The following is a 15,667-nucleotide window of genomic DNA, read 5'->3' as shown; positions in this document are numbered from 1 at the left end:
CTATCACTCTGAATCCCCCACGTGGGGTGCGTTCTTGTGATTGGCTAAAACAAGGGAGATATCTGATTGGTTGCAGAACATTCCCTGTTTAAAAAAAGGCATTTGTGTGTCGAGCCAAGTCAGGGGAGTCTCAAAATTCACACACAAATGCAGTGAAGTTCACAGACCGCAAGCAATTTGTAAATCAAGATATATTTGTGTGTGCATCAGAAAAACATTTCTGAATCTTGTCCTGTGCATTTCTGAATCTTGTGTGCATTTGTAAATGTTGTTTGCATTTCTGAATTTTGTGTGCATTTATGAATTGTGTGTGCATTTCTGAATTTTGTATGCATTTGTGAATCTTCTGTGCTTTTTAAATTTTGTGTGTGTATTTGTGAATGTAGTGTGTGCATTTATCTTTATTGAGACTCTTTTAGCTCCATAGTGACAACAATATGTTGTTCATCATTGTTTCTTTTTTTTTTTACGTTTCTTCATTCGGATCCACTTGCGATCCGTTCCATTCTATACAAACAGCGCAGTTTACATGCTTCGTCCTTGTTGTATTATTCTAAACAGATTTCTGCAGTTCAAACAACTCTGAATTGTAGTTGAGAACGTCAGTTATAGCGGCCCACGTATTAAAAAAATTTCGGGTTTAAATCGGGCTCGGGCTCATAATTACAGTTAATGTGTCGGGCCGGGCCGGTCTCGGACGCAACGTGCTCAGGCTCGGGCAGGTTCGGGCTTGATTTTTTGGGCCGATCTAAGCTCTAAACCTTGTCCAGATGCTTGGAGAATTTGAAAACATAGATTTACAACATACAAGTACATAGGTCAACTCTTATCCAGTTTTTTATTAGCAGCTGGAAGTTAATAATTAAACTTTTATTTCAATTAACTTTGCCACCTTGACCAATAGTAAGCCGTCTTGACTGGGCTGATCTTTGAGGGAACGGAAAAACTAAGAGTCCAAAATGGAGGAAGCTATCCTAGCTTTTAGCTATATTGCGCCATCCAGTATTTGAGATCCTCTGTCAGAGTATATACTGCTCCAAAAAAGAGGAATGGTTTGCAGACAGTTATGAGACAGGAGTCGATAATACGTCTTTTAAATAAGCCCTATGAACTTACTGTACCAGTGACTGAGCTAACGAGCTTGCTAACTGACAGACAGAAAGCCTGTTAATTTGGAGAGCTTTTTTCCTCTTTCAGTAAGTCTTTATTGCGTAAAATGACATACATTCCTGACACAGTACATAAGCTACAGTACAGCTACAGTACCAGTGTTTCCCACACATAGACTAATGTGTGGTGGTGCCCCACACTATCAACACCGGCCGCTGCACATTGCGTTTCGTTATTCATTTTTTTAATTTAAAACACGTTCTTCTGCATTTCCTTTCCCTGCTCTCCTCCGTCTCTCTGTCACTTGTGTCTTACTCACATACACACACACACACAGCTCCTCCCACCGTGCGGTGTTTGGTGTCTTTAGCCCCCAACTTCGCCTTTCAGGCAGCGGGGCAATGGTTATATCAAAGAAGTTATGTTAGTGTTAAGGTGAGGGTTAGCTGCCTGTAAGGCGACGTCGGAGGCTTAAAACACCATCGAGCCCACCGTGCACACAGTGTCTGTCTCCATAAAGGAGAGAAGACGGCTGGCGAAATTCACTAGTTCACGAAAGGTTGGTATCTATCTCGTAAGCACCTTTACACAATCACACATTCACAATCACCGACCCGACTCTTAGCAAACAAGCGATTGCGCCTGCTGTAGAAAGTTAACTAGTCGCTGAAGTTTGCGGTAAAATGCAGTTGGGTTTTTCGAGGTCAAAACTATATAGCAGCTGTGAATCAAATAAACGTATTATAAATAATGTTATGTCATTTTTTACTCTTACGCTGAATGTTTGCTGCTTCAATCCAGATGAGTATTGAACAGTATTTTCCGCAACTGAAAAAGGCACGCGTTGAGGATGAGGACCAGCCTGAACCAGAGGTATCAGTCTGAAACAGAGCTGAACAGTCTGACCAGTGTAATTAGTTATGTTATTAATTTGTTTACAATATTTTCAGGCTTCAACCAGTGAAAGACAGGGTCAGGGAGAGAGAGAGATAGATTTGTTAGGCTTTGAAGTAGGAGAGGAGGACAGCATCCAACAGTGTGTCCTCCTTAGTTTTTGATACTTGATTGTTACGAAAATAAGTACACCCCGCCACAAATTGCTTTCTAATCTGTGGAAAACACTGAGTACAGTACTTAACCAACTAGCCCCTGCTAACGCATACAGTATATTTAGGGGTCCTGATAAAAAAGAAACTGATATTTACCTCCTACCGTTACGTTTTGGTTTTTGCTTTCGCGTGCTCCCCTAGTTTTCTACAATAAACAAACTTCTTAACCCACCTGACAAAGTTTCTACAACCTTCACAGTGGACAAATGCAACTCTTTTCTCTCACTTTTTCAATCAAAAATCAACACCATTCATAGGCGCCGATACTGTGGGTGCTCCGTAGTTTGAGCACCCACGGAAAATACTGAGCACCCACGTGTGCCAGACTGCCAGTAGGCTACATTCATTTAAAATTAAACATTGTGTAGTACAAGTTGAGCGTCTGTCATAGTGTGATTGGTTATGTCGGTGACATTGATTCTTAATTTCCCACGAAGCTGATCGTGGTTACGTGTCAGTTAAACTTTTCATCTCCAATGCTATCTGTATCTGTGAGAAGTGGCGCTGTCCTGAGATGAAACCTACTTTACGGCTTAATTATCGAGTTAATAGGCGTGTGTGTTCGCATCGGCCGCTGTCCATTTCCTAAGGTTCTGAAATGCAAACCATTTTTGACTACTTTTTTTTAAAGGGCGTGTGCCTGTGAGCACCCAAGGAGGAAAACATACATCAGCGCCTATGACACCATTTACAACAACCTGACCACCTCCCCTGCTCCGTCAACCACCACACCTGCCTCCCCCCTCCACCCTCTCAGTCACTCTCTCATTTCTCTCTGCTGTCCCCTGTGGTCAGGGGGGTTAAGAAGTTTGTTTATTGTAGAAAATTGTTAAAGGTAGTCTGTGTATGCATGGAGATGAACTGTTAACCACTAAATTTGCAAAGCAATGTACTGCAGACCTTGCGGATCAAACCTCTCGATATTCACCAATGTTTGCCCCCCCACGTAATGCTTTAGGTCCCGCTTTGGCGCAGCTCCCTGGGTCATCGGGGGCGAGTGGCGCAGCTTCCCGGGACACCGGGGGCGACTGGCATCGGAGGCTTGGACCCCGTCATAACTGCTTGCAGTTCTAGTTTTAAGTTTGCTTCCTGGGTGTGTGTTATTTCTGTTTAGTACTGTAGGTGTATGGGTAAGTGTGTTTGTATTCTGTGTCACTGACCATCTTCTTTGCGGGTTAAAGCCCATTATTCATTGATAAGTTGCCCTTCTACTCTTTGTGTCTGTCTGTCTAGTGGGTGTGCTTCCTTCAATATAAAACATTTATTTAAAGGTCAGTCCTTAAATCTTCAGACATGCCCGCTCATGTCTGCAGTACAAACCCAGCCAGACACACGGAGAGACATAAAGCCCAGTATGTCACGAGCACACACACACACGCACCAACGCACACACACGCACGCACACACACACACACACACACACACACACACGCACACGCACGCGCAAGCGCACACGCACACGCACGTTCCTGAATGCAACCAATGGTTTTTAGGGACAGAAAAAATAAGTCTTATCTTGCATGATTTTCCCTGCCAAGTGACGTTTTTAACAAACCAAATACTAGTAAAGTGAATACAGAATGCAAAAAAAGTGCATAATAATGCACAAGGCCTACTTTTTCTCTGTAATGGCAGCTTGTCTTCACAGTGTTTTAACTGACTACCTGAATCCCTATATGTATTCCTGTCATGAAAACATTCTACCTTCAATCTTTTTGCTCTCCATTTTCTCTTTTGACCTTTGCATTTGTTCACAATTTATGCTCAATTTGCTGGCATTTAGAGCCAAAATGAGTTTTGCAGTAACCCTTGGTGACCCAGTCAATGAGCAATTGGATAATTTGGTAGCTGTCAATCTCTATAGTTTGAGGTAGGTCTAGCTAATTTTAAGAAGTACAGTGTATATATTGGTATGCATTCACATACTCTTTAGACACAGGCAAAAAAGCTGCACTTATATCTAAATTGCTCAACAGCGCTTCCATTTTCTTGTGAGTCATTCCCACACAGAAGTGGGAACGGCATCATTCCTTGCAATTACCTCCCTATCCTCTTTTTAAAGCATGTAACACACACACACACACACACACACACACACACACACACAAAGACAAACACATTTCCTAGTAGCATCTAAAGCCTTCAGAACAAGCTGTTTATGACAACAATAAACAATAATTAAAGATTGTTCACCAGCTCACCACAATCCAACAGTGACACTCATTGTGATTTATGGTCTCTAGACTATTTACATTTAGTTTAGACAGAAGTTCATAAAATAAAAATAAAGTTTATGTCAGTGAAATTTACCAGAAGCCTCCAAATTACATCAATGACAGCATCAGCCATTGGTGGTTGGCGGCTACCAAAAAATGCAAACCCAACACTGGCACACACTCACACACATACATAAAAACACTAATTGAAACCTATGCACAGGCTTCAGACATACAAGAAAAGAGATGCATTAAATACCTGAGCCTCTCTTGGAGACCACCTTTACACTCTTGGACAGCGTGATGTACAGCAGGATCAGCAGAGGGCTGGGAGGTCTCATCTTCCCCCCCGTCCTCACAGCCTGAAGGAGACGAGACATGGGCAGGGAGAAGGAGGGATGACAGGAGAGAGAAAAGGGGAAAGAGAGTGATAAGTCACTGTTGGTACATGAAATCAAGTACCTCCTTGTTGCTACTAGACAGGAGTAAGTGTCAGTTTGGACACACACACACACACACACACACACACACACACACACACCCCTTACTTGTAATGATTTCCTCTCATGACTGCAATTGAAACAGCTTATCATAGCGGGATATATTTCACGGGAAACCATTCCCTAAGATGCTGACGAATCAATGAAGAAATAATTACATGTGTAAGAAAGACCACTTTAAGTCACCCGCTTCATTAAAAAAAGGGGAAACCTTGAAGGGGATTTCAAATCATCACCTTGTGACTCGCAGAGATGCGGCAAATATCCCACCCATATCCCTTATCGACTCATATCATAAGAATTGATGGAGTTGAGTCATTCACCGTTCCTCATCTTCTCTGAGTAAATGACATAATCTAACATGTAGTTATTACCCTTTAATAGCCAGCTCCTGAAATAGAGCCGGTGCTTCTGTATAAATTTGATGTTAAATTAAAAAAAAAGAACACACTCATCAAAGTAACAGTTTATAAGCTTACAGTGTTAGATGGAAAAGCCCTTTAAATCAACCATCAACTGTAATAGAAGATTTACAGACAAAATAATACACAAATTAAAAACATAAGAATGCGAAACTACTGAAAGTTTAAAAATGTTAAAGGAAAAAGTTCTGTAGGCTTATTCGTTTTCTTGCGAAATGCTAGATGAGAAGATTGATGGCACTCTCATGTTTCATCGTTGAAGCTACTACCAGCAGCTGTTTAGCTTAGCTTAGCATAAGACTGGACACAGGAAGCCTGGCTCTGTCCGAAGGTAACAAAATCCACATACCAGCACCTCTGAAGCTCAATAATTAAACACAACTATTTCTTGATCGGGAACAGTAAAATGTAGACACTGTTTGCCTGGCAACTGGTCCTGGCCAAGAAATAGTCGTTTTTACACTTCAGTTTTGTACGGATTAAACAAACGAGATATAACATGTTAATTAGTGAGCTTTGGTAGTGCTGGCAGGTAGTTTTTGTTAACAGAGCTAGCTGTTTGCCCGTTTCCAGTCTTTGTGGTAAACTAAGTTAGGTGGCTGCTGCTGTTAGTATGTTCATATTTACATTATTGATATGTGTGTGGTATCTTTTAAAATAACTCTCGACAAGAAAGCAAACAAGCACATCTTTCAAAATGTCGAGCTTTTCCTTTGAGTTGGGTAGAGTGCCATTTCCTTGTTTCATTTTAAGCATAGACAGCAACAGAGAAGCAAAAGGTGACAGCGGTGGCACAATCAGAGCCCTCACTCTACTAAAGCTGTCAGTCTGGGTAGTTGTATGTGTCAGAGGTACCAGACAACCAAACAGAATAGGGTGATTGAATGAGAGGAGCAGATTCACATCCAGCCAAATCCATGTTTCTGTCAGTGCAACTATAGGAGTAGGAGACAGCAACACACAGCAAATTAGCCCAATGAACCAGAAAGGAGAAGATGTGGGACCTGGCCTTTGGAAACAGAAACTAACGGTGCAGAGAGCCAGGAGGGACCCCGGAGTCTGTGGCAAGTCACGTGCACTCCAGATTAGCATATCTAATGAAAGGAGCCTCTCTCAGTGTGTGTTTACATGATACTCGCAAGGCCCGCTCTGAAAGGAGGCCTTTCTCTCCTCCTCGATCACATTCTCCTAGGAAACAACGTTCAGTCGATAAACACCGCTCTGCCAATAACATTCTGGCAAATGCCACAGCTGAAGGATTGGCTCCTCTTGTTCAGATAAAAGGCCTTTAAAAACACTTGCCGATAAGCTGGTCGGTTCTAATTGTGTGTTTGTAGCTGCAGCGGTAACCCCACGTTTAGTTTATAGCTTAAGAGGTCATTTCAGATTTCAATTCAATTCAGATAAGAGACCTTAATCTGAATGACCATGATATCGCTCTTTAAAACATTCTACGACCATTGCTGCAGTACTGTCCAACAAATGAAGCTATAGCGTAAGTTCAGTCAAGAAGACCATACTTTTGCATCGTTAGGCCTTTTTTATTTTCACACATCTGCATGCAATCCTCACACACATGCTCACTCATTATTCCTTGCCGTCTGGGGCTGTCAATTATCTTATCAGCTGCTCTTGTCAGCTGGTCAGCTGATTTTATCCATCCAATTGCTCAGCAACAAACCTAAATTGTAAGCCTATCATCCTGCTGCTGCCTCGGTTTAAAAATGATTCTCTCTCTGCCTTTAGTACATTAATGCTGCGATTGTGTGCATGGTACGGTCACAGCTGTTACGCTATTTAAATCCGTTCTCTTCTCCGTTGTTCAGTTCAAATATTCCCAAATGGCAATGCGCCCCTCCACCTCCCCATCACCACCAGTCTTCGCATATTCTTTAGCCCATCAGCTTCATCATCTTCATCAGAATCATCAGCCACCACCACCACTACCAGTGTCTGGACTTCATGGGGGGATTTATCTTGCTGCTGCTCAGGGCAGACGCCCCTTAGTTACAAATCTCCCTGTAGAGTCTTAGTGCCTAAGACTTTCTTTCAAGACTTAAATATCAAATATCATCTGTTGTAATAAACTTTCATCTTTACTTCATTCACTTGTCTCTTCTGATTGAAATGTAACAAGACAAGCATAATGGAGGAACTTGCAGCTATGGCAAGAGCAAAAAATTGAAAGGTCAAGAAACATTGGGGAATTTCTTCAATCACACACACACACACACACACACACACACACACACACACACACAAGATACAGATGACATCACCATTGTAGCTGCATGATATTAAGTTCTCCATTGCTATGTACTGAAAAACACTAGTGCACAATGTTAAATTCTGCTCTTCAAAATTGTTACAAAATCATAACATGTCACTTTAAAACATTGGAAAAAACATCCATATCATCACACAATTTAAATTAGGATAATTTGATCTAGATGCACACCATACTGTATAACCACAACATCTCCAGTTTGAGTCTGGCTGCAGACCTTTGTTGCATGTCTCATACTGTATTTCCTGTCTACATCTACTGTACACTGTAAGCTGTCCAATAATGCCAAAAAACTCACTTCATTCCAAGCTGTTGATACAAGTTGATTTAACACAACCAAATGATTGGCAGGTTGTGTTTCTTTAGCTGCAGGATTGGGAGCTGCCCTCCGTCACAGCCTGATTTAATAGAACAATGCCAGTGACACTCCTCTGTGTCCCAATCATGTCACGCCTTCACAAGCTCAGGGGGGCTTTGGGTCCTGCCAGCCATGACATCACCAGCCTGCCATCCTCACACACAGAGGGGCATTGTGCCCCCCTCCTAAAAAAAACAGCTAACACACCTCATCTCCCCTCACCTCTCCTCCCATTCCACTCTCCCTCCATTCTCACCACAAATAAGCTGAAACTGCTGCACAAAAAAAACACTAAAAAAGTAACTTCTAAGAACACAGTGGTCTTCCCAAAACCTTTAAAAGCAAAATCAAACACATAAAAAATGTTGGTGACAATATATTTTATATATATATTTTAAAGTACTGCACTACAGTAAGAAGTGGTACAGATACATATTCTTAACTATAATACGACATTCTGCCGTTGCTTGTACGGTTAAATAAAGCCAAGCTGTCTTCTCTGAGGCGTCAGGAGCAGGTGTGTTTGAGGAGGCACACACAGAGGCCTGGCGTGATATCCATGCTTCAGCGATGCATGAAGCATGCACACATCATCACACACCGTAGCACAAAAGCCGTTTGCCAGCTGCTTTTTTACCAGAAAACGAGGGGTATGGCCCTGCACCGCCTGCTGCCTCATCCTGACAAAGCAGCAGAGGAATTTACTGTCTCTTGCCATTGTTATGGAACTGTATCTCCCAGGATAGCTGTATCTCCTCATATTTTTCCTTAATGTTTCCCACATTCAATTATTACCTCACACTATTTGTTGCGAGCACATTCCCTCTGCTGTGTGCATGTGGTGTGTGTCTGTGGCTACTCACATATTCAAATGTTGATCTCTCGAGACCGAAAAGAACACACACATTTACAAATTGCAAGCAGAACCAAAAACCACAAACATTTTAATTTCCAGCTCTGTTACTGTTGCTATAGCATGCAGTTGTGCCATCTTAAGACAGAGAAAGAAACCTCCACCATCTTGGCACAGCAAACTGTGGATGATTGATCATGTGATTTAGGGATTTAATCCAATTTGAAGGCAGCCTGCACTGTGGTCTTAGGTAAAGTACATTTTCATAGCATTTAATAGACGCAGCTCTGTGCCCCGACAGGACTAGAAATGCAGACAGTGAAAATGTGCATCTGAAAATAATTTACCTGAAACATCTCGCCGTTTCCTTGGAGTCATGATGCTTCATCTGGTTTAAAAATATACAATATGCCATCTAGTGTTTTTACTGTAATACATAAATCGGATTACTGCATGTAAAGCTGTATTTTTCTTAAGAACTGATGAATAAAAACCTGACATCCTCATTCACTGTTGAAAAGATTATAACATTGTAATTTTTAGTATCTAAATGGACAAATAAAGTTTAATCAACTGGTCTGTTTAATCAACAAAGTATGAGGCTCATTAGGATGAGTGCTTGAAGAGAATACGGCCTGTATATCAGCCATCTCTGCTAGCAAGGTCACAGAAATAAGGAGTGTACCCCTGAATCAACCCAAGATATGGAAGATAAGGAAATAAACTTTCTCACACACACATTACAAGACCAGTAGTGGTTTTCGATCAATATTGCATGAGTAATAACTGCTGAATATGAAATGATAATTCAGCAGGTGGAAAAATACTCTTCAGCTGCACTCAGATCATTAGCCTGGTGTCAAGAGATGAGAATATGTATATACGGTATATGTATACCATCCTCCATTCTAGGAACACTACATTATTCATATGCTTGAGCAGCTACTGACTGTACAGTGTAACCTTTAAAGCTATGCAGTAAGAGACAGTGAAATGACTGATAATATGGAGCCGGTTCAGTACTGGAGTCACACACAGCAATTGAAAAATGGTGAAGTCATAATTATTTAAAATTAAACTTAGTCTGTGTGCAGATGCAACTCTCTCACATCCACTGCCATTTTCTCTTTGATTGTAGTTTTACAGTAGCTATGTCAACATCAAATGTGACACCAACATGCAGAGCAGCCAATAACAAAGACAAAGAACAGTATAAGCGCAGAAAGCACATATATACACACACACACACACACACACACACACACACACACACACACACACACACACACACACACACACACATACACACCACAAGTGAGTGAGTTAGATGCGTTCTGTGTATCACTGGGTCAAAGAGATCCATGCTGGGATTGCTAGTAAATGGCACAGCACACTGCAACTATGCTTACTGTATTGTCTACCTGTTCCTTCATCTGTGCCATGTGGCATGTGTGTGTGTGTGCGCGCATGTCAGTGTGAGTCAGGTCCCATGAGTATTATTCTGCAGCAGCAACATGAATCAGAATAAAGAATAAAAAAATAAGCTCTGGTGGTAGGCTTGGTGAGCATTCGTTAAAATGTATTTGACCGCTTTTGACCATGGGCAGCCCTCGTTAATCTCCAGAGGTTGGCCATAGGTGGTTAGAGTTAACGAGAAAGGTGCAGAGAGCTATGCCCTGCCACAGTCCCAACATGCACCTCTTCACTGAGTGAGATTAATTACCACACAATTCTGAGCCAATCCAAACCTCTGCTGTTCTCCGTAGACACACAGATACTGTACATGCACTGAAAAAGCAGATTTGAGTGCATAAAATGCAACACCGTGTGCATAATTAATTAAAAGAGCTTCAAGGCCAACTAAAGCCATTTGCACATGATCAGTCAAGAGCAGAGCTGTGGGTTGCTGCGAGTGAGTTCAGACACATTCCACCAGCAGTGAAGCATTTTCCTCCAGTGGTTGTTGATTGCTTTCAGCTACATCCCCTCCGTGCCCAGGCCCATTGTCAGCTGTCCAAGGATGACTGGCTGCAGAGACACTCTCATGCTTCCAGTTTGCTGCCTTTGATGGAGAGCAGTGGCCAGCACTCTCCTCACCCATTTAGTGAACATACCCCACTGGGAGCAGCCAAACAACCACTGACACACAGATAGACTAAAAATACTGTCAAACACAAGTATATACACACACACACACACACACACACACACACACACACACACACACACACACACACACAAATTATAGTTTTTAAGATTCTTACAAAGCTTATATCCTATATCTTCGTAAAAAAAGTACAATTTTCTTATATCATTTCCTGCATTCAGATGACTTCTTCCAGTTTGTTATTACTCTCTAGGCACCCTCATAGTGTTACTCTTATCCTTATAGATTAAAAGGGAGGTAAGCATATTTGTATTTAGTCATTTGAATAGTAAATTACAGGTGAACTCTGTTGAGGTTAAACTATATTTGGTATATTTTTTCTTTTGTGCTTGAATACAGGTACATATTTTATATATTTTTTGCAACTAGTGATAGTGCTGACTGTTTACTGTGCATGTGTATGAAAGTTAACAGTATAGTAAATATACTATAAAATAAAATTACAATCATACAGTTTTATTGTAAAGCACACTTACAGTAAGGCTTTCTTAATATAAAATATAGTTCAAGTAAAAGAGTGATAAATGGGCAATAAAAGGGTTTTGTAAAAGTACATGAAATGTTTAACAATGTTGTGTGTAATACAAAAAAGGGCTTCAAGTCAGTAATGGACCAGTCCCTGATGTCGCTTTGGTTTGGATATAAATAATAAATAAAATAAGATGCACCTGTTCCTCATCAATCATGTAGCCAAGCAACAGAGCTGGGCATTGCTGTACATTTGCTAAATTGCATTCTTCATCAACTTAAGTAAATAAAAATACCACCAAATGGTTATTGATTGGTTTAAATAGATACCAGGCGTAGAACATAATGCCCTTAATTTGCCAAATTGCAGTCTGATATTGACAGCGGCTATTAGAGGGCATCCAAGTGTTCAGTGTAATGCCAACACAGTTTTCTAAATGTGTAACTGTCGTTATCTGCAGTGAGAGACAATGTGAGATCAAATTCATCCTCTGCAGACAATATTAAAGAGGAAACTTTTCAATTTGTGAATGAAATTATGTTGTTTTGGTTTAAACTAAGGGTGTGTGTATCCCTCTTGCACCTCAGTGCTCCTACTGCATGTGCTCTGGTGCATCACATTATTTTCCCTCTCATGCACTTGCTCGTTACCAGACTCCAAGATTTGTTTTAAGATAATGTCAGTGTAAATGATATTTCCAAATTTAAGTTATTGTTTATTCATATACATATTAAGAAAAAAACTTGTACGCTTGAGGGGAACTGTGTGGTTCTGTGGACCCTGTAACACAACCAAGTGGATCTTTCACCTTTTATCAACTGAGTTTGGTCACCACATATTGCACTGTCTAGGATAAACGATAGCTGAAATTACAGAAGCTCTCCTGAAACCTTTCAATCCCAAAAAGAGAAAGAGGACTGTGATTGGCTTTGCACACTTGAGCAGATAGACATACAGCTGCTATAGAGGAGCACAGTCCCCTGATGAGGAATCAGCAGACACTGTTTACAGTAGAGACACATTGCCATATGTTGCAGACTGCACAAAAAAACAGTAAAAAAAAGTGAAGGTGGCATGCAGTATATGGAAGAAAATAACAATACATTTGCAATATTCCCTATTCTATCTAGCCTGCAGCTGTGAAATCTGCTGGATGTGCCTATATTAGTGGTTTGTGGAGAGGCACTGCGGTCCATCCTCTCAAAGTGACAGGGGTTTCTTAAAACAAAAATGCTGGCCTGAGCGGTTTTCAGCTGGAATGTGCATTTACGCTTTGGTATCCATGACAGAGTCTATCCTATTGTCTAAATGAGGCTAATAATGGTTCTCTGCTCGGTCCCCAGAGTCTTGCCTGTTTAAAAATCGATTCTCTGCTTGACTAGGGACAGGCTGGGAATAGAGAGAACTGAAAGAAATGGAGAGAAAAGTGTTGGAAAGCTGAAGCTGGTAACAAAGGTTACAAAAGATGAGGAAGATACCACAAGAGAGAATCCAGCCACATGTCAATTATCAACTTGTTACTATCAGTGCATCATGACACATGTTAATGTGCCCTTGGCAACCAGATTGAGTCAATAGGCAACCGTTTCGTGGCCTCTGGTTGCCCCCCTTTGGCAATCTTATTTCAAAAGAAGTCTATATTTTATTTGGTTGTCTCCATAAAGTTTAAACACTACGTTCATGCGCAACACAACATTTCAGCTGTTGTGCAACCGCTTTCCACACACGCGTGTTTGCCGTGAAAAGATACATGCAACGCAATTTTCTGTTCACGTTTAATGCTACATGTTAAAATCCGGTGCTAATATGGTGCTGGTGCCCGGTATCTACCGAACGGAAAGCAACGCGGATTTCAGTGCCTCATTACGGTGCAACTTAAATGTCTGCGCTGCTCTCTGATGCTCCGAAACAGACGTTAGAGGCAACAGAAACATCACTGCATGTCACGCTAGTAAACACTAATAACACATTACACTTGGCAGCAGGTAACGTTAGCGTACCATTAGCTAAAGTAGTAACTAGATTTAACACGGTTAAAATGCTGACAGTTAAACAGTGTAGTGTGACTGTATTTCACTGTAGAGGATTCCAACAGCGGGACAACAGTCTGCCGCTAAAGCTATGAGCTTAAAGACACAAATTAGCACTATGGTCACTGCTGTTGTCATAAAAACAAGACAGATGTGAATAAAGGTTGAGTTTACTTTAAACTGGTAAACCTCATGGTGCAATCAAAGTTATTGTAAAATACCCTTTTCTCATCTGTTTTTGTCTTTTAACAGCGATTTACTGGTAAAATAAGTAATTATTGTTAAAAGTTATTATTACTTTTTTTTTATGAATTTGTTTATTGGAACACATCACATCAAATGACATAAATCTTGTACGTTTACATGTGTGACAATCTTTTTTTTTTTTTAAAGAAAGAAGAGAACAACAACAACAATGATAACAATCAAAAAAAGAAAACATACAAAACTCAAAACCCATCCAATTTCCCACCCCAGGTTGGTCCTTGTTATTACATTTTTAATAGAACAGTGAGTTTTGTGATCGTTGCACCCCTATTTGAGAGGGATGGGAAATGATATTGCAACAAGCCCTTATCTCATTGTTTCATTATTAAAATGTGTGGTATAGTTATATAAGAAATAATTTGCGCCAAATATAGGCAGTTTAAAACATGGCAATCGTATTGTCAATTTCGGCAACCAAAAGCTGATGCCTGGTTGCCAAGCTGGCAACCACTTAAAAAAGTTAGCGTTGAGCCCTGGCCTTGACTATTTTATGACCTTAGATTGTTTTTTCTGTGTTTATTTCATGTTACTTCATGTCATGTAGGCTAATATTTGTTTGTCCTGTTTTTCAGAAGGAAATATTTCAATCAAAAAAATATAAAAAGAATCCTCATGAAAACAATTCCCTTGAACCGTACAAGTCCTGTAAACTGTATCAATGGTTTTCATGGACAGATAAAAAGAGTAACTTCTGCATATACTGTACAGTGCAATATTGTATTAACTACACAGGAGTTATTTAAAAAAAACTTTGCACTGACAGATGCTCTTGACCTATTTGTACCCAACCGTTAATCAGACCAGCTATAAATAGATCTATCTCTTCTATGCCTACTTGCCTGTACATATAAGCTATATCTTAATGTTTCTTTTAGCTGTTAATGTTTTTGGCTTTTTGGGTTGAGAGATACAACTGTAGAAAAAAATCATTGTTTTGGTGAAAATGAGCCCAAGGAGTTTCATAGAGCTAATTACAATAATATCTTAAGGCATTCACTTTACACCATGGAGATGTACTTTACAGTTTTGTAACAAGAACTCTCTCCCTTCATACCGGAAACTACACACACCTCAAAACAGCATTGCAACTTACCAAAGAGAGGGTAAACCTGTCACAGAATTGCAGTGAGGTGGAAAAGTCTTCTCTCCTACTTTGCTGCCAACGCACACCCAGAGATGCTGTCAGTTTTGGCAGAGAAAGATATATGGGCTTCATCAGCAACTGGACCAGTGTGAGCAACTTGTGGGTGGTGCAGAACAATAGCTACAGCCAACCGAAAGCCAGCCAGCCACACACACAGCGCGCACACACACACACACACACACACACACACACACACACACACACACACACACACACACACACACACACACACACAAACAAACACACACACACACACACACACACCCTGGGGGGTCTTACTTGTAATGATTTCCTCTCATGACTGCAATTGAGATTGTGTGTGTGTGTGTGTGTGTGTGTGTGTGTGTGTGTGTGTGTGTGTGTGTGTAAAAGCCCTATTAAACAGATGAGATCTTATTGAGCGGATGGTATTACACACTCGCTGGAGACGAGGGGGGAGGATGGGGGAATGGATCGAGGGAGGATGGAGAATCAGAGAATGTTTTATTCAAAATGTGCTCACCTCTTTATCTGTTGCTCATATTTACACCACCCCTCCACTACGTCTCACTTCACCTCTGCTGTGTGTGACCTACACTCTTTCAACACGTCTTAGTGACCTTCAACTGTCTCCGACACTCTCACCTGTTTGTTTCAACCCAACGCTCATGTGCACTTCACTGTTTGACACAACAGGACTCCTAACCTATTCTCCAAATATGGTACCACCGAGGACACAGCTCAACTACAATAGAC

The 15,667-nt window shown here is 40.9% G+C and overlaps 1 protein-coding gene across 5 annotated transcripts in view; it reads right to left on the bottom strand.

Moving 5' to 3' along the window:
* Positions 1-15,667, bottom strand: part of il1rapl1a (interleukin 1 receptor accessory protein-like 1a) — a 190,790-nt gene that overhangs the window by 159,553 nt on the left and 15,570 nt on the right. For 4 of the 5 annotated variants that reach the window (XM_036004285.1, XM_031293733.2, XM_036004286.1 and 1 more), the window contains exon 2: positions 4,695-4,797. In XM_036004285.1, coding sequence (XP_035860178.1) covers positions 4,695-4,776 — 82 coding nt within the window. In that variant the 5' untranslated portion in view covers positions 4,777-4,797. Of the gene's footprint in view, positions 1-4,694; positions 4,798-14,881; positions 14,966-15,667 lie in introns of those variants that run through there. The other variant, XM_036004284.1, reaches the window with a different exon arrangement.

Source organism: Sander lucioperca, chromosome 8 (genome assembly GCF_008315115.2).
Source record: "Sander lucioperca isolate FBNREF2018 chromosome 8, SLUC_FBN_1.2, whole genome shotgun sequence".
Lineage (NCBI taxonomy): Eukaryota > Metazoa > Chordata > Actinopteri > Perciformes > Percidae > Sander > Sander lucioperca.
This window is presented reverse-complemented; position numbering and strand designations above follow the sequence as displayed.